Source organism: Osmia lignaria, chromosome 13, assembly GCF_051020975.1.
Source record: "Osmia lignaria lignaria isolate PbOS001 chromosome 13, iyOsmLign1, whole genome shotgun sequence".
Taxonomy (NCBI): domain Eukaryota; kingdom Metazoa; phylum Arthropoda; class Insecta; order Hymenoptera; family Megachilidae; genus Osmia; species Osmia lignaria.
Window position 1 is genome coordinate 5155892 of NC_135044.1, and position 16654 is coordinate 5172545.

The window sequence follows — 16654 nt, forward strand, 5'->3', positions numbered from 1 at the left end:
GAATCGACCCGCTCCTCTCCGACACATTGTCACTTACCGATTCCGGTCTCGTTAAGCCTACGCGAACGCTATCTCTTTCTCTTTCTCTCGGTGTTCTCGGTTGTAAACCTCTCTAGTATAATCGGCCCTAATGCAATTAATTAAACCGTGTTTCTTATATTCGGACCGCGGCACGCGTCCTACGTGTCGGACGTATCAATGAATACGAAAGATAGCACGATTTTTCTATCCAAGCCTCCGCTCTGAAAACATCGATCTACTACCGTCTAGCCTGTCTTTTCATTCTCGTAGCTTTAAATCTCGTACCTACGTACGCGCGTACGTGCACACCTATCGTACATACACATATACGTACGTACGTGTCGAATATGATTGTTAGTAGTTGTTATTTTTTTTTTTTTTTTCTCGAATGCGTGCGCGCTCGTGTGTAGCGATTCTCGCGACAGGAATTGAAGAATCAAACTTAATTTCCTACCATCGAATCAATTAACCTGGCGCATCATAGATTAAAAGAACTAAACGAAATGTAATCGTAATCGGTACGCGGCGCGAGATCGGCGATCGACGATCAAGGATCGACGCTGCCTGCTGCTGTGCGCGCGTTATACGCATTTTGGCCTAATAATGGAAACAAAGGCTTTCTCCGTAAAATATATACGCTATCTATGGCTTCGTTGATTTCCTTTCGTTGAACGGAGCAGCGATCGCTCGTCTTGTTTCGCGCTCAATTTTTACGCGTCTATCTGTCCGTCTACCTTATCTATCTGTTTCTCTCTGTCTATCTATTTATCTATCTATCTATCTGCTTCGTTTCTCTTTATATCTGTCTACCTATCGATTCTTTTTTTTTCTTTCTTCTCCCGACAATCGTAGGGGATGAAACGGGGCAAACTGTTTCCGAAAAGCGGGAACGATCGCGATCGATTAACGCGTTCGGTTAGATGATATTGTTCCGTGGTTGATTAGGATACAGAGATATCGATGGGAATAAAGGAATAAAAGGGAAAGGAGGGGCAGGACCGACAGATAGACGCAGTCGAGCGAATAATAAACGACAGGGAGAAACGGGAATCGCGACGAAGCAGAGGGAACGCTTTAATTGAAAGAGAAAAACCACGTTGAAACACGACAAAAAGTATTCGAGTATGTTGGTCGTGTCGCGCATCGGTGCAATTATTACACTTCGAGAGACTATTTCAATAACCTTATGAGTGTCAATTCCACTTTCGAGCGTAAATCGTAAGTTTGCGAATGTTTTGAGACAAAAGAACAAACGAACAAAAAATAAAGAACGATCGAGAAGGAGAGTCAGTGTTGAAGAAAAAAGAGAAAAAAAAACTTAAAGAAAAAGAACAAAAAAAATAAATAAATAAATCGTAACGATAAGAGATAGTTGCGCGGTCGCGTCTCTTGACCGGCACGCGACAAAGTGAGATTACTATAATAAAATTTACATTATCGAGAAACAAATTAGGGAATGAGAGAGCGGGAGAGAAAGGGTAAGAAAGCAAGAACGAACGAACGTGCGTACGATCGAACGAGTGAACGAACGAGAGAAAGTAACGGAAAGGAAGGTAGGAGTAGAGCTGAAGAAGATGACGATCAAGAGAATAAATTAATTTAAAAAAAATGAGATCGAACGAATGCGCGCGAACGAGAAGAGAACGAAAGTGCGTGTGACAGTGCGTGCATGGATGCGAGAGAGGAAGCGAGTACGAGAGAAATATAAGTTAGCAAACTTTAGCATGTTCAAAGAGACAGAAAAATAAAAAAAAAAAGTACGGAAATACTTTTTATCGTAGAATACATCATAATAGGTGAGATTCGTGGAAGCGAATAAACGGTAAAAGAAAAATGGGGGAAAAAAAGTAGAAAAAGAAGAAAAAAGAGACAGTGATCTGTATTAACGATGACTTATTAAATAAATCAACGGTGTTTTTTCTGCCTATCAGTTGTACGTATTTGTGTGTCGCGCGAGTACGAATTTTCACTTCTCTCTCTCTTTCTCTCTCTCTCTCTCACTCTATAAATATATACATATATATTTATTGTCTCTCTTTCTCTCTCTCTCCCTCTCTTGAATAAGAAAAGAACGATAGATCGTTATTTCGTTTCCGTCTTTAATACGATATATCACTGTTATTATCATTATATATTATTAATCGATACTGTACAAAGTTGGCAATAATCTTAAGAGATCCTCCACCGTCGTAACGTTTAGCCTCCTCGAGGAAGAGAACGCGAGGCCGAGGTCCCTGCTCCTCGACGAACCAACAGAGAAAGTAATAAAAACGAGCAGTCTCGTTTATAGAAATCAAAGCTACGCGATCGAACTCTTTTACAAGTATAATAACTGTGCGGATAAGTATTTGTTGTTTCTGTGAGCAGCGTTCAAATGTATATGTACAGTATTGGGTAAAGTAGGCCTCCCTAAGGAGAATAGCGTTACAGGGGAAGTTGAAATTCTGAAAACTTTAATTTTGGCGATATTAAGGAAGATTTCGCGAAGCCTACCATGCTCGTTTCTGTACATTATACATATACGCTTCTCCTCGCATTTACACCCTCACACATATAAGATTCGCGAATCAAAGAGGAGCTAGAAAATGGGAAAGATAGAGAAACGAGGAGGGTTGGATCGCGCGGCAAGGGTCCGTTTGTTCGTTCGAGGAACGAGAGCCGAAAATCGACAAATCGTTTCTCACAGGATAAACGATAAATAACTATTCGAAAGAAGACGTCGCTTTCGGCTCGTGATCTCCACCCCGCGTTACTGCGAATCACCTCTTGATCCATCGTTCTATTCCTAAAGCGAAAATGAAGCCAAGCGTTTGCTGTACAATTCTATTCTTTTACGTTTAACGACTTACTATTGAGTAGACGAGTAGTATATTTTACATTAACGAAATATCGTAGCGTTACCTTGTCTTACCTTAATTTTATATATCATCGAAGATACGTATTCGCAGGAATAACGATTATAGTCAGCAGCACTACGAGTCAAGTTACTATACGTTTGTAGATAACAAAAGGTCCGCAAAGAGATTTTAAAAACCGACACGATGTTCAATGTATTTAAACGATCTTCTCTCGAAAGATGAACAATATACAATATGTAACGGGAGTACATCGCGCCTCCTATTCATTCGTTTCGCCCTTCGCCCTTGATGGATCACGGAAATTGACGAGGAACGAGGAAAATACAACAACCAGTCGCGCTTATCGATCTCCTTTTATTTAATCTTCTGTTCTGGTCTTATGACCACCAACGAAGAAGAACAAGAAGAAGAAGAAAAGAAGCGAACAAGGTACGATAAATAAATAATGGTCGAAGAAAGGCGATATGTACATGCAAAAGAGTGGGTATACAACTGTATGTATAGAGGAAGTCATAGCTGGAAGAAGAACGAACGGGTTAAAGACCGTTCGCGTTCGGGCACAAGCTCGTGTCATCGAGATCTGAAACAGTTCTGGCTCTGTTCAACAGACCCTCCTTGAAATCGCCATCCCTCGGGATGTTCTCTGGTCCTTGAAGCGCGTGTTCGCGAATGAACTGGATCACCAGTTTAGGATTCACGTACGACATCGTCAGTCGGCGTCTCCAAACGAGCAACGCTAACGGCTGAGGAACGTTAATCAAGCGATTAGTCAACTTTCGAAAAATCGTTTACCGATGCTCGCATCCACTTACACGATCCTCGGTGAGCGCGTTGTAAGGAGTAATCACGTGTCGTAGCAGACAGCCGGTAACTAGATCCTTTAGACGTTTCACCTCCAACGGATTGGCGCAAGGATGATACAACATCACAACGGCTCCGTGCTAAACGATAGATGAAACGTTACAGAGATAGATGAACAGTTATTCAGAAAGATACCAATCGTTTCTCGTTACCTCCAGGCTGTGCAACCAGCGTTGTTTCGGTAGAAACTTATATTCACCGTAGACGGGCCATAGAGGTCTGTGGGCTCCGCTGCAAATGGTGGACAAACGACGTTACAAAATACGTACAAGTCTAATCGTTTTACAACTACTTACAATAACGGCACGTCGTCGTTGTACTCTATCCTCTCGTTCATGCATTTGTGCATAGCCTGTAAGAATCCCGAACGCAATATATACTGTTTATCGATACGCGACGCGAACGAAACGGCGGAAAACTTAAAACTTACCACGTAATTCTTTGGAACGAGTACCGTATATTTTAAGGCCGGCGTTCTTCTGTCCGGTAGAATCCTTTTGTCGTAGCACGTGTAATTGATTGGACTGCCATCCCAATCCACCGTCAAGTTGGTCTGAAAAGAAAATACAAGTTAGAAATGATGAAGAGATAAATAACTACTGGTACCTTGGCATCGTCACAGGTAGCCGAGGGTTGCCCCATCGGGATATTATGAAGGAGATGCGACGATCGGTAGACTTCCGGTTCGTAGTTTTTCCCAAACACCTTGGGCGGTGGGAGTGGATCGGTCGGTCTGTCAGGCATCCAGCGACCTTTCCAATTCTCCAATTCATCACCGTTGACGTTTCGACGATTCTCTCCATCTTTTAACAGGTACTTCCGGAGGGAGTTGAGCCGATTGAAGCGGAAGTTTCGCGGTTCCTCTGTAACACCAAGTGTCAAACGTCAGTTTCGCTTTCTTCGAGAAAACATTTGTTCGATCAACGAAGAAGATACGCTATATAACAGGGTGCGTTTAAAGGTTAGAAAACGCGTGGACGTCGGGGAGTAGGCGGTCGTCACCTTCGAACGTTCAAAGCGGATATGATATTCGACGGAATCCATCCGGTAGTTACCTTGATCGTATTCCTCGTCGCTGTCCTCGTCGGAGAAGTCGTCGTACCTGATGCCTTCGGCAAGAAAGTAAAACGCAAACAACAAGAGAATAACTTTGGTTTTCATGTTTACTTGGATAAGGCGATATACCAAAACACGGTACGTCGAGGAGGCACGGCCGCCATCTACCAACGACGGACGACACCTTCTTTAATTCCTGGAGATCCAGCCGGGCTAACGCGGAATCGATGAAAAGTCGCGCTTCTCACTGTTGAAAAAGTAGAAGTACACAGGAAACACACAGAAAAATTGTACCTTCGAGACAAGAGAAAAAAATATATATAATGATGCGTATGAGATATCAATTTATTGTCCCTTATCGATAGATACATACATTGGTGTTTCGAAAGCCGAGGGAAAGGGCTGTTTGCAAATTGCGTCGATCGATGAACGAGAAACGTTCCTCTTAGCAGCCATTAGCGTTACCAAACGTTCCTGCTAATTTCGTTAATTATGGAACGAGTAGTAGGCGTGGGCTCGTTGCGTGCTGCCGGTTGGAAAACTTATACCGAGTCGTAATTATTACATTTTTCTTATCTTTTTTGAAGATCTTCAACTTGGAAAAAAGAGCGCGCAGAAAAGAAGGCTGTAAAGGTGAGACGAGTGGACTTAGGCTGCGTTACCCTCCAGAGAGAAACTCGTGTTTATCACCTTGCGTGGCCGTTGAAAGAACACGAGTTTCTTTTCCAGTACGTCTCGGAGGAGTCGTTGCACGAGCGACTCGTATTTTCGTGACCACGGGAAAAAGCACGACGAGAAAGATAATAACCGCGATTCGCGCGCTTGTGTTTGCGGCAAAGTAGGCGAGTCGAGTAGCTGTCAATCGCGCGTTATCGAGCAGGCGAGATGAGATAACGGAAGCGGAGTACTCTTTAGCGTGAATGGGTAAAGGGTAAAGTAAACCTCGGAAGAAGCACTGTAAACACGGTTTCGAGTGGCCATATAGCGCTCGGACGTGCCCTTATGCTTCCTTCCTTCCATCCCCGTAACCCTTCTTCATATTTACCACGCAGGAGGAAATACGTAAACCCGGCATCCACGCTTTCACGTTCGGTCACCGTTCTTTGTTATTCAATTCCATTGAATCTGACTGGAAACTGAGAGAAGCATTGTCGTCCGATCGACGATGGAAAGGAAAGTCGTAAAGAGGCTTTCGCGATGGAACGTTGCTCGGACGCAATGGCTGAAATGGAAGTTTGATGTCGCCGCGTTTTACGACGACTCGCGGGGATATTAAAAGCGCGTTAGTCGTTCGGTGCGAAGGGGTTGGCCGGTTCGATCGACGTGTATGGCGTTAGGCTAACACACAGGCGACCGAAATCGTCATCGGTTTCAGCTGCCACTTGTGTTGGAGAGGTTCAGGCAACGGCGTTTCCGGTATCTTCTCGTCGTCCTTGGGCGGTGTGATCATTTCGCGGGACCTCAGCACGTACACCTGCGGTAGAAAGGGTTGGATCGTGTAAACGTAAATGGTCAGAGGGAAATATCGAACGGCAGGGAACCTTACTATGTAAGGTAGCGCTTTGCAAGAATGAAATTTGCTTTGGCATGTTTTCGGCTTGCAACGCGACACGGGCAAGTATCTCGGGTAATGACCGTCTCCGAGATCTATCATTTCGTACTGGGATTCGCAGGAACAGGATGACTGCGAACAAACGCAAACAGCAATGAGGATCATCGTTAGAGCGATCGGATACTTTGTAAACGTAGGTACTCTGGTCTGAACGTGTATCCTCTCCGGCGACTCTAATTCCTGGTAATCGGTGACGATCTGTTTCCTTTGTACGGGCGTCGGTCGATCGAGCAGCAGCATCGCGTTGTCTTCTTTCAAACGAGACCGATCCAACGGTCGGGGTATCTCATCGACGCTTTCCATCGGCCTTTCGAATTGAAAACGATCCCGCGGTTGTTGCTGCCATTGGTGACGGGCGATAGGTTCGGCGATTTGAAGATGGTGCAACATTAACGTCTAAAGAGTGTGAGAAAGAGATATACATACGATAGAAAAAGGAAACAACGGCTTACCGATTTCTTCGTTGCAGATCGCTACTTACGCAAACGACCAAGACCTTCATGTCTTTGTAGGACGCGTACGATGCGTTTGATGCGTACGATGCGATTCTTCGCGACTGGACGATCGTTTGTTCCTTCGCTCTGCTTATATAGAAAAGCGTTGGTGTAAAGAAAAAGAAAAAGAAAAAGAAAAAGGAAAGTAAGAAGTGCAAAATCACCCCCGGATCGGGAAAGATCGCGTTCCTCGGAGGCACCGGAAAAGGTCCATTAACGTTACATGATCTTCTTCAAAGATATACGCGGCGGCTGTCCAGCGATCTTTTGATTTGCCCGACATCTGACGCCTACGCGGCTCTGCGCAAGACGGACGTCTCAAAATTAGCCGTTAGAAAAAGAAAACATCCCTTTGTCATTCGTTACGAACGATTCATGAATCGGGGATGCGGAAAGCCGGGCGCGTGACGCCCGATTTCGCGCGTCCTTCGAGGGGTAGGTCGATCGGTCGCCGGTCGCCTCGATTCGGTTACCCCAACTTCCGTTTGCTCGATTTCCTATTATTCGCTGACGCGACGCGACGCCTCCGTCCCGCGTCTCTCGTAAAACGTTAACGAGACGTCGATAATTCGATCGCAACGCGGGGGAAGCGTACGCGAGTACATTTAGCCGTGTAAACACGCACCTGTCCTGCCTTTCACGGCCGACAGGAATATTATTTTCTGCACCAGATACCAGCAAGATCGATCGCTTCCTCCCTACTCTTTCTGTCCAACCGACGCCCTCCTGACATAGGTAAACAACGATCGGATAAAAACTAGGCATCGACGAAACGAACGATCCCCGATCTTCTTCTTTCCGTTACCGGCAACGAGAAAAAGAAACAGCCGGCAATCTCCGGTTAGGAGTCTCTCGGGGAATCGAACGTAGAGAGTATAACGACGCGACACCCCCGTTGTGTTGCTTGTTTACGGAACGAGGGGAACGCTTGCCGGAGGAGAAGAAAAGTTTTTACAGGTTATCCAGGTTAAAGTTAGATTGCCGGGATGAAAGGAAAAGAGCGAGAGGAAGGAAAAGGGTTTGGAAGCGGTTGTTTTTCAGCGTTTCGATCGATCGATCGTTTGGGGCGGATTGTCAGCGGAGGAAGAAGGATCGGCGAACGACGCCGCGGGGGCGAAGCGTGACGAGGAGGCGCCGTCAGGGGCACGCGTAATGGATTTCGGTGGCGCGTACCACGCGTCGCGGCGCGCCTGCTCCATATAGCACCCTCCTCTCCTCTCGTCGCGAGGAACCTAGCCGATTAGCCTGTATATATTTGGAGGAAACACGAGGAGGCCTGATACACGGCACGCGATTTTCGATCCGCGACAACGTTTCCTCTCGCTACTTAACAAACCCGCGTTCTCGTGTGACTTTCTCGCGTCGTCAAATCGTGAAATCGAATCAACGAACAAGCGACGCATACTCACGATGTCGAGCTATACTTCCTCCACCGTTTCTCTGGCTTTTCTGTTCACGATCGCGATCTCATGGATAGCGATCGCGTCCGTTCAGGTAACGATCCGTTTTCTAATGCATACCTGTTGCCGCGTTCGAACCCTGTTTGCTATCTTCTTTCGATACATCGAGATATCCGGACAGGTGGTTTAGAAACTTTTGCCGGGAACGGTGAAAAGTTTCTCCGCTCATCGATCCGGGCGTCTCGTGTTCCTAATCGAAAAGCACGATCTCGCGTTTGCTTCTTGTTCGGTTGTTTTTCATCGACGCAACTTAACGAAAAAGATTCGCCTTGCAGGTTGGAGCGAACGTGTTGCAACGAGATCTCTACGGAGCGGCGAACGGACAATTCCTAGCTGGATATCCCGATGATCACGGTAAGTAATTAACCAACGCTATCGCTTGTTTGCGGGGCAAACTTTGTGTCTACTTTCGTTCGAATCGAACGACGATCGTTCCTCGCTTTATCGCTTGATCGTTAGTCCGTCCTCGTTTACGCTTGTACGTTGGTGCTCGAGCCTCGTGCTGGCTTAGGTGGAGGCGACGCAAAGAAGAATCCCTGAATTCGGGCTTTCGAGAGGATCGCTATGGCCGTGGGTGATGGTTGGGTCGGTGGAGGGTGATCGACAAACAGAAATTCGATGTTCGGTGATTGGACGATTTTAGGAGAGGCGACGAAGGAAAAATCGGCGCAGCTGGAACAGGGATCGTCCCGATTCGGCAACGCGAATGATATAGGCGGACGACAGATGACGGGAGACGACGCCCCGAGGGTCAAGATACCACCGACGCTTTCAAAGTCCCGATTGTTTCGCGACGAGGAAGTAGACCGGTTGCTGCGAAATCTGGATCAAATCGGTGGTGGGAACCTGTTGAGGCGGCGAGGACTGGAAATCGCGTACGAGCCTCGCTGGTTAACACCGCGACGGAACCTCGATCAAATTGGCGGTGGAAACTTGCTTCGCAGCGTGGACGAACGCTTCGCTCGGAATTTGGATCAGATCGGCGGCGGAAACTTGGTGCGAAGCGTGCTCGACGATCGACGCAGAAACTTGGACCACATCGGTGGAGGAAATCTGGTGCGGGACCTGTCTGAAATCGCCGGAGAACTCGAGGCTCGAGCTGTCGAGTCACGGTCAGGGAAGGGTGATTCATAAAGCACCGCGATAATTCTGCTTATCGAACGTAGTAATCCTTACCGATGATAGAATCTTCGCTTCGTCGGTAACTTTGTAGCGCGCGTAGTAGCAGCAAATAAATAGACTGTACCGCCTCTCGCGATGTTCACGTTACTTTCTTTTCTTTCCCTTTCGTTGTCTCCTTTGTTCAACAGATTCTCTCGATTTCGTTCAAGATACGACGGAAACGGATAATCCGGATCCGGATCGAGATCGATCCTCCGCATCGCGTAACCACATTTTCCGTGCATTAGACTCCCCTTACGGAACGATGTTTCTGGATCAATCGGACGCACGCGACCCGTCGATGGGCAGGTAAGCCTTTATCCTTTTTCTCTGATTGAACTATGCACTAGATGCGTCCATTTGTTCGCAGCAAGTCGTTTGGTTTCTTTCCGAGCGATCGATCGTTGCTCGAACCGTCCGCCAAGCGGAACATCGACGAGATCGATCGGACGGCTTTCGACAACTTTTTCAAACGCAACCTGGACGAGATCGATCCTGTCGATTGGGACGAATTCGTGAAAGGACTGGTCGACTACCTGACCAGCAGGACCAACAGGCCAAGCAGGATGCATTCTATGCAGCTCCACGGCTAGAAGAGGACCTCTTCTCTTTCATCGTTTCTCTCCTATCCTCTCCATCGCTACACCTTATCGTTCCTCATAAAAGGACCCAAATTTTCCTCGAACAGAAGGACGATTTATTTTTCCATCGCGATTACTATTTCGCATGTTCCCCGAGAAGTCGAACCTCAGGCATCGTAGAAGTTCGAGACCGGCCGTCGATCGTTCTCCGGGAAGCGGTGCCAATTTCTCGAGGACCGCACGCCGAAAATTTCGATAGAGGATTCCGCTGAGTGATTCGACCCGGGAAACTAGAGCGACCGTCGGCCTCCGCTTTGCCGCCGTTCCTCAACTTCGATTCCTCCGACCATTCGGCTTTCTCTTCTTGCTTTTCCCACTCTCCTTTTTCCTTCTTTTCTTTTTTCTCAACCATCGCGAGGACCCTCTTGATCTCTTCTCTCACGTCCACCGGCGTCTCGATCCTCACGCTCTCCCTGTTTCGTTCCATACGCAGCATCTGCGAAAAACAGCGACCTTACCACCGTTCCAGGGAATTCTACGTAAAAGTATCATGTACCTCGATCACGTTCTCTTCGAGGGCGGTAAATCGTTGCAGCACCGCGGCCAATTTCGAACTCTGCGTGGTCAACCGATCGGTAACTCGCAGTTCCTTCCCCACGTCTTCTTTGATCTGCAATTCTATTCGCTGTTCAATCATTCTACGTTTCCTTTCTTCTACTCACCTCGTCCATTCCTTTGGCCACCTGTTCGCCGATGTATTGGACGTTATCGCGTGCTCTGCGAACCTGCGGATACAGCGAACGTGAGCATGGACCTCTCTATTTAAAAAGCGGTAACGATAACGAGTGTAGGTTACGATCGTGGTGAACTCCCTCATCTCCGTCATGATCTTGCGTCGCAATCTCGTCGCTGCTAAAAACTAAATAGGCCGCGAGTTACCTTTCGATTCTGTATCCTCCTTTCGATATTAGATTAACTGCTTACGCGTTGACAAACGTAGAACAAGATCACAACGTTTGCGAACATTGGGATTGCGCTGCTTAACAGTTGATGCGCCAGCTGCATGGTTGAATTCAGTTAGAATCGGAATCGCGACCAGATCGTTAATCACCGAACTCGATCATATTCCCTTTTCCTCCATCATCGATCTGTTCAATGCCTTGCTGAAATTAACTGAAGTTGGTTAATTAAACAAGGGACAAGCATTGTCGCTTTTATTCATCTTGATGAAGATCCACTTGCTTCTGCATCCTTTCCATCCCTCTCCTTAGAATACTCTTAGGATCATATCGACAATTGTTTACCATTGTACCTTTAATGTCCTCAATTGTATTTATCGCAAATATAAAGAATAAAATATATATTAAACGCAAACAAAGACTCCTTTTATTGTCCCTCCTAAAAAAATTTCAAATTCGTTCATTGCGCTATCTACACAAAAAGGGCGGAAACTACTTGACAATCTACCGACCGATTTTCCGGCAGTTGGTTTTTATTCATTACGATGCAAGTGATAAAAATTTTATCGATTCTTATTACGAGTTAGCGTAATCGGGTGTAAAGATGATTAATTCGATGACGCACGATATGGATGTATATAGGAATACCTTATTTCCGTAAAGCGGACGAGTACGTCGAGTCTTCTTCGCGGTGAGCTTTTAAGCCACGGTAGGTTTAAAATTCACGGAGGTGGATCGGAAATTACCTGGAAAAGACGTAGGGCAAGGAGGTAAAGAAAAGGTAGAAGCTAATTTTGTTAGTAAAGGAGAAAAGGGTTCGAAAATAGCGGTCGACAAAGTTCGAAACAACGCTAAATGACAATGTGGCGCCAGTGACAGAGTGGAGTTTGCGCAACACCGTTTCGAGTGCAGCGCTAACCACTCCGCGACTATTCCGCCCGAAAGATTGCCAAAAATATGCAAAAATATGAGAAACTCGAGAAAATAGGAGAAGGTAGGTGTTTCGATTCTGTCGGTAATTGTGTTCGTTTGAAGTTGCGCAACCATTTTCATACAATCTTGGCGTTGAGGGGAATGCTTCTTTGACAGCTGAACATCGATGCGTTCGTTCCAGTGATAACAAGTCTTAACCGCGTTATTCGTGGGATTTCAGGTACTTATGGAACCGTTTTCAAAGCCAAGAACCGAGAGACTCACGAAATCGTCGCTCTGAAAAGAGTTCGATTAGACGACGACGACGAAGTAAGTTCGTTCGATTATCGAGCAAGTACAAGCTATGAAAATATACCTTAAACATTATTCTTCTACTCATCTCGTTGCTTTTTTTCTCTCCCGTACACAGGGTGTACCATCGTCCGCGCTTAGAGAGATTTGTCTACTAAAAGAATTGAAACATAAAAATATAGTGAGACTGTATGACGTATTACACAGTGATAAAAAATTGACTTTAGTCTTTGAGCATTGCGATCAAGATTTGAAAAAATATTTTGACAGTCTGAACGGAGAGATTGATTTGGATGTTGTTAAATCTTTTCTGTAAGCATCGATCCCTGCTTCTTCCACTTGAAATCAGTTCCAATCAAATAGCCAAGTGATCTTAGGATTATTCTTTCTTGCAGGTATCAATTGTTGCGTGGATTGGCATTTTGTCATAGCAGAAATGTATTGCACAGGGACCTTAAGCCACAAAATTTGCTCATCAATAAGGTAGTAGGACGTTACCGAATTCTATCGCAAGGTTTAAAGCTTAATCCAGCTTTTAAGATCCATCCGATACTCGTTTCTAGAACGGAGAGCTGAAATTAGCTGACTTTGGACTAGCGAGAGCCTTTGGTATTCCAGTGAGATGCTATTCCGCGGAAGTGGTAACGCTGTGGTACCGTCCACCAGACGTTCTCTTTGGAGCGAAACTGTACACGACGTCCATTGACATGTGGAGTGCCGGTTGTATATTTGCTGGTAAGTGAATAGCCGGGAAAGGGTTGAACAAGAAGGAAGGATTTTTGCATAGTCCCGTTTCCAATATGCAGAACTGGCAAACGCCGGTAGACCGTTGTTTCCTGGTTCGGACGTGGACGATCAACTGAAGAGAATATTCAAGATGCTAGGCACGCCGACCGAGGAGACTTGGCCGGATTTTACCACTCTCCCCGACTACAAGCCCTTTCCATTGTATCCTCCTGCTCAAGGATTGGCTCAAGTTACGCCGAAACTTAATTCGAGAGGCAGAGACTTGTTACAGGTAGACGATTAATGCAACTTTTAATTTGCTTCACGGATTACATCACGGGTCGCTAACTTTTCAGAGGTTGCTGGTGTGCAATCCGGCGTTACGGTTGTCGGCGGACGAGGCAATGGCCCATTCCTATTTCAACGATTTGAACCCTGCCATGAAAAACGATCGTTGTCAGTAGTGAATTTGAATGGTTTAGCCCAAAGAGAATCGCATACCGTGCACAGCACAGCGACCAAAATCACTCCGGCAAGGATCGTTTGTTAATAATATAATACAAAATTATATATGTATACAAGGTGTTTCCGATGTGGTGGCACAGCAGGAAAGGAGGTGAATTTGCACAAGAAAATAAGTTGAAAAATTGTTACATCTTCCATTTATTTTCTTATACAGATTCACCCCCTTTCCGGTAGTGCCACCACATCGGAAACACCCTGTATATATAAATATTACTATTATAATTGTATATTTCGCAATCGATGCATCAGTCGTGGTGCGAAATAGATCGACGACGAGTCCTGTTTTATAAGATTGTGCGAGAGGCATCAATAAATTGTCAATTTTATCAGTGACAAGGATTTTTTACCGAGGACGAAACATGATGCTTGATGTATTTGATGAACGCATTGTACAAAAGATCACCAAAAAAAAACTGTCGAGTACACATATACATACGTGAAACTCACGTATCATTCCGTGTACATTTGTACGTTTATTTGCTCACTTGTTCGTTTCCTCGTAGACGTTTCTGTAACGATTAACTAATCGATTAATTAATCCATTAGTATTTATTTATTTATTGTTTGTGAAATAACTTACGAGTCGACCGATTAAATACATTCACTAAAAGCTAACGACGAATTATAGATTTATTTTAAACCTTCACATCGCGTCGAAATGAAACCTATGCGCCTCTTGAAGCTTCTCGATCTTGTCCTCTCTTCGCTCTTTCCAATACAAAGCGACGATGATCAACGATATCAGGCCGCAAGTGCCGGTCAATGCAGCAGCGCTTAATAAAATTAATTTGCTAGGAGTTACGAACAATTGCGCCTTCCATCGCCAAGGTTCCGCGATCGGATTCGGTATCACTACCATCTGAGAGTTTGGAATGATTTGTGGCCACTCTCGAGATTTTCCACCGACCTATAGGAAAATTGATTGCATTTAATAAGATAATCACGAAACGTTGTTCGTCCAATGCTTACCCCGATAGTTAAAGCGTCGACAAAGTTTGGTGTTCTACCGAGACCAAAGGTCGTGTAGGGTAAGTTTAAGGAAAAGTGGGCACTCTGGGGTAGTTGAGCGGCTATAGCGCTTCTAGGACTACCGTCTTGAGTGGTAGTTCGATAAGCTATCGATGGTCCAGGAAGATTCGTACCGTAAGTTCTCTTCTTTTTGCCCAGAGAACCCGGAGAAATAGGATACAAGCTATTGTTCCGACCGGTGAGGACCATTACTTTGACAAAGTTCGCGTCGTAATCCAAACTGTTCTTGAAAGCCGCTGTACTGTAGGTGTTGTTGCTCTTGCCTGCCTCCACCAAGATAACATCCAAGATTCCATCTTGGTAAAAGTCGTAGAACACCGCCATAGCCGTTTCGTTGTGAAACGGATTTAACGCTTGCCATTTCACTTGAAATTTTCGGGTGAAACCAACGCACGAGTAGCAAGCGACATTCTCCAGTAGATAAGAACGCTTTTGCTTGCTAACGGTCGACTTCAACGTCGCCAATAGATCCGGATAACCGTCCATGTTGAAGTCACCGCCGCGAAGAGTAATGGTGTCGGTGTACCGGTGGCCATCGGGCTTCACGAAGCCCCATAGCGCGTTGTTACCGTCCCGGAAGTTTACTTGTAAATTGTACCATTTGTCCGAGTACATCATGATCGTGCTGTTGGTACATTCCTCGTCGAAACAAAGAGGCAGAAGCAAATCCATCTTTCCGGTCAGCTCGACGTCCAGATACAAAGCTTGTCCAAGCTTGCCTTCAAAGTGTGGCAGAGAAATATTATAGGGGAAGGGGATCGTTTCGTGAAACCGGAAGCCTTGCTCGGTACCGAGCCAAATTTCGAAGCACTTGCTCGTGCTGACGACCAGGTCCGCTAAGAAATCGTTGTTCAAATCCAAGTAGGCGTTCGAATGGGGCTGACTGATCGGTGGAAGATGTTCGGTTGATTCGTCCATCGGGATGGCTATGGGTGGCCTTCTACTTTGGTCGAACACCCAAAACGTCCTGCTGCCGTTTTCGTTTACGCCAAACAAATCTATTATCATGTCCCCGTTAAAGTCCAGTGCCAATGGTTGCCCTATCATCTTTATCAACGGTTGGCCTTCGTTCGTGCAATTTAAACGACCATTTCCACCCCATAAAATATAAGCGAATGATAGTTTACTTTCCTTGTCGAACGTGATTACCAGCACATCCATGAACACATCTCCGTCGAAATCTCCCGGTACAATGCTAACGACCATACTTCGAAAGGTGCAGCTGAGATCCGAGCTAGGTCTTAACAACGGCTCTTGTTCGGCAGCTAAGAAAATTTGTACGGTGGTTCCGTTCTTACGCAGCATAAACACATCGGTCAGCTCGTCGGAATTGAAATCACCGAAGGCAGCTGGCATGCCGTCGAGCACGTTCCCGAATACTGCTGGAGTAATGTCGCTGCATCTTACAGTGATCAGAACCGTAACGACATGTACCAATATCAATGGGATCCGCATCGTATCTGCCGTTTACCTGAAAATAAAATATTACCCATGTTACTATCGGCTCTGCTTTAATTTTCTTTTTCGTTAAATCAATTTTACTGGTCTAACCTACAACTTTTTCGTACGCAGATACGGCTATATAACGCGACAAAGCACAAACAGGAACAACGATGCGTTGATCCCTGACAGATTTCCTACGACTCGCGACATTTTCTGGTGTAAAGAGATATCGTTTGACTTACCGTTTAATAAGTTACGCGTATGTAAATTAACCAACTTCCTTGTTACTCATTTCTGTTTTGACACCTGATTCATAATTACAATCGCCAATCACCAAACTACAGATGGTCGCGCCATCGAAGTTGTATACCACCAGTGACTATAGATACAAAAAGACTGGACATGCCTTTGTTCTTGAAGGTTATGATTTTAGGGATCCCAGACACCCCAAGTGAAATTAAGTCTGCATGCATAAACATTGTTGGGGCGAGACAGCCGTATCTGTTTTATCAGTGCCTATTTTTATCACACCTCGTATTAACAGCTGAAAAAACACATTTTAATTAACCAGTAAAATGAACAATAAGCTCGATTTGAAAATCGGTTGTCAAAATAATTAATTACGCTTAATTAAGCGCAATTAA

General features: G+C 45.4%; 6 protein-coding genes across 13 annotated transcripts; 2 read left to right on the top strand and 4 right to left on the bottom strand.

Annotated features, from left to right (window-relative positions):
• Positions 1-382: 382 nt before the first annotated feature.
• Positions 383-5549, bottom strand: LOC117602394 (uncharacterized). Of its 2 annotated transcripts, XM_076691846.1 has the most exons (9): positions 5362-5549; positions 5170-5273; positions 4796-5043; positions 4347-4603; positions 4171-4293; positions 4037-4092; positions 3893-3971; positions 3692-3820; positions 383-3622 (listed from the first exon to the last, which is right to left on the bottom strand). In XM_076691846.1, exons 3-9 carry the CDS (start codon positions 4899-4901, stop codon positions 3416-3418), a joined length of 957 nt encoding a protein of 318 aa, XP_076547961.1. In that variant the 5' UTR covers positions 4902-5043; positions 5170-5273; positions 5362-5549; the 3' UTR covers positions 383-3415. The 2 variants fall into 2 exon arrangements, with proteins under 2 accessions (XP_076547961.1, XP_034176236.1); XM_034320345.2 differs by lacking the exon at positions 5362-5549 and having other exon boundaries at positions 5170-5298.
• Positions 5550-6129: 580 nt separating this feature from the next.
• Positions 6130-7017, bottom strand: LOC117602398 (uncharacterized). Of its 3 annotated transcripts, none has more exons than XM_034320357.2 (3): positions 6890-7017; positions 6550-6804; positions 6130-6480 (listed from the first exon to the last, which is right to left on the bottom strand). In XM_034320357.2, the coding sequence occupies exons 1-3, from the start codon at positions 6908-6910 to the stop codon at positions 6130-6132; spliced, it is 627 nt and encodes a 208-aa protein (XP_034176248.1). In that variant the 5' UTR covers positions 6911-7017. The 3 variants fall into 3 exon arrangements, with proteins under 3 accessions (XP_034176248.1, XP_034176249.1, XP_034176247.1); XM_034320358.2 differs by having other exon boundaries at positions 6130-6270; positions 6343-6804; XM_034320356.2 differs by having other exon boundaries at positions 6130-6804.
• A 1245-nt stretch (positions 7018-8262) lies between these two features.
• Positions 8263-11316, top strand: LOC117602396 (uncharacterized). Of its 3 annotated transcripts, none has more exons than XM_034320352.2 (4): positions 8263-8396; positions 8638-8716; positions 9673-9832; positions 9894-11316. In XM_034320352.2, the coding sequence occupies exons 1-4, from the start codon at positions 8313-8315 to the stop codon at positions 10114-10116; spliced, it is 546 nt and encodes a 181-aa protein (XP_034176243.2). In that variant the 5' UTR covers positions 8263-8312; the 3' UTR covers positions 10117-11316. The 3 variants fall into 3 exon arrangements, with proteins under 3 accessions (XP_034176243.2, XP_034176244.2, XP_034176245.2); XM_034320353.2 differs by having other exon boundaries at positions 9694-9832; XM_034320354.2 differs by lacking the exons at positions 9673-9832; positions 9894-11316 and adding an exon at positions 9006-9496.
• On the bottom strand, positions 10241-11231 carry LOC117602399 (uncharacterized). Its single transcript, XM_034320359.2, has 5 exons — positions 11089-11231; positions 10961-11023; positions 10827-10889; positions 10661-10774; positions 10241-10600 (listed from the first exon to the last, which is right to left on the bottom strand). Exons 1-5 carry the CDS (start codon positions 11167-11169, stop codon positions 10241-10243), a joined length of 681 nt encoding a protein of 226 aa, XP_034176250.2. The 5' UTR covers positions 11170-11231.
• Positions 11317-11869: 553 nt separating the features above from the next.
• Cdk5 (cyclin-dependent kinase 5) lies at positions 11870-13508 on the top strand. The gene is made up of 7 exons (XM_034320347.2): positions 11870-12057; positions 12217-12305; positions 12406-12599; positions 12683-12770; positions 12851-13022; positions 13094-13305; positions 13370-13508. Exons 1-7 carry the CDS (start codon positions 12021-12023, stop codon positions 13475-13477), a joined length of 900 nt encoding a protein of 299 aa, XP_034176238.1. The 5' UTR covers positions 11870-12020; the 3' UTR covers positions 13478-13508.
• LOC117602389 (T-cell immunomodulatory protein) lies at positions 12683-16526 on the bottom strand. 3 transcript variants are annotated; one of them, XM_034320333.2, is made up of 3 exons: positions 16253-16526; positions 14508-16038; positions 12683-14445 (listed from the first exon to the last, which is right to left on the bottom strand). In XM_034320333.2, the coding sequence occupies exons 2-3, from the start codon at positions 16020-16022 to the stop codon at positions 14182-14184; spliced, it is 1779 nt and encodes a 592-aa protein (XP_034176224.2). In that variant the 5' UTR covers positions 16023-16038; positions 16253-16526; the 3' UTR covers positions 12683-14181. The 3 variants fall into 3 exon arrangements, with proteins under 3 accessions (XP_034176224.2, XP_034176225.2, XP_034176226.2); XM_034320334.2 differs by having other exon boundaries at positions 16119-16253; XM_034320335.2 differs by lacking the exon at positions 16253-16526 and adding an exon at positions 16123-16243.
• Positions 16527-16654: the final 128 nt, after the last annotated feature.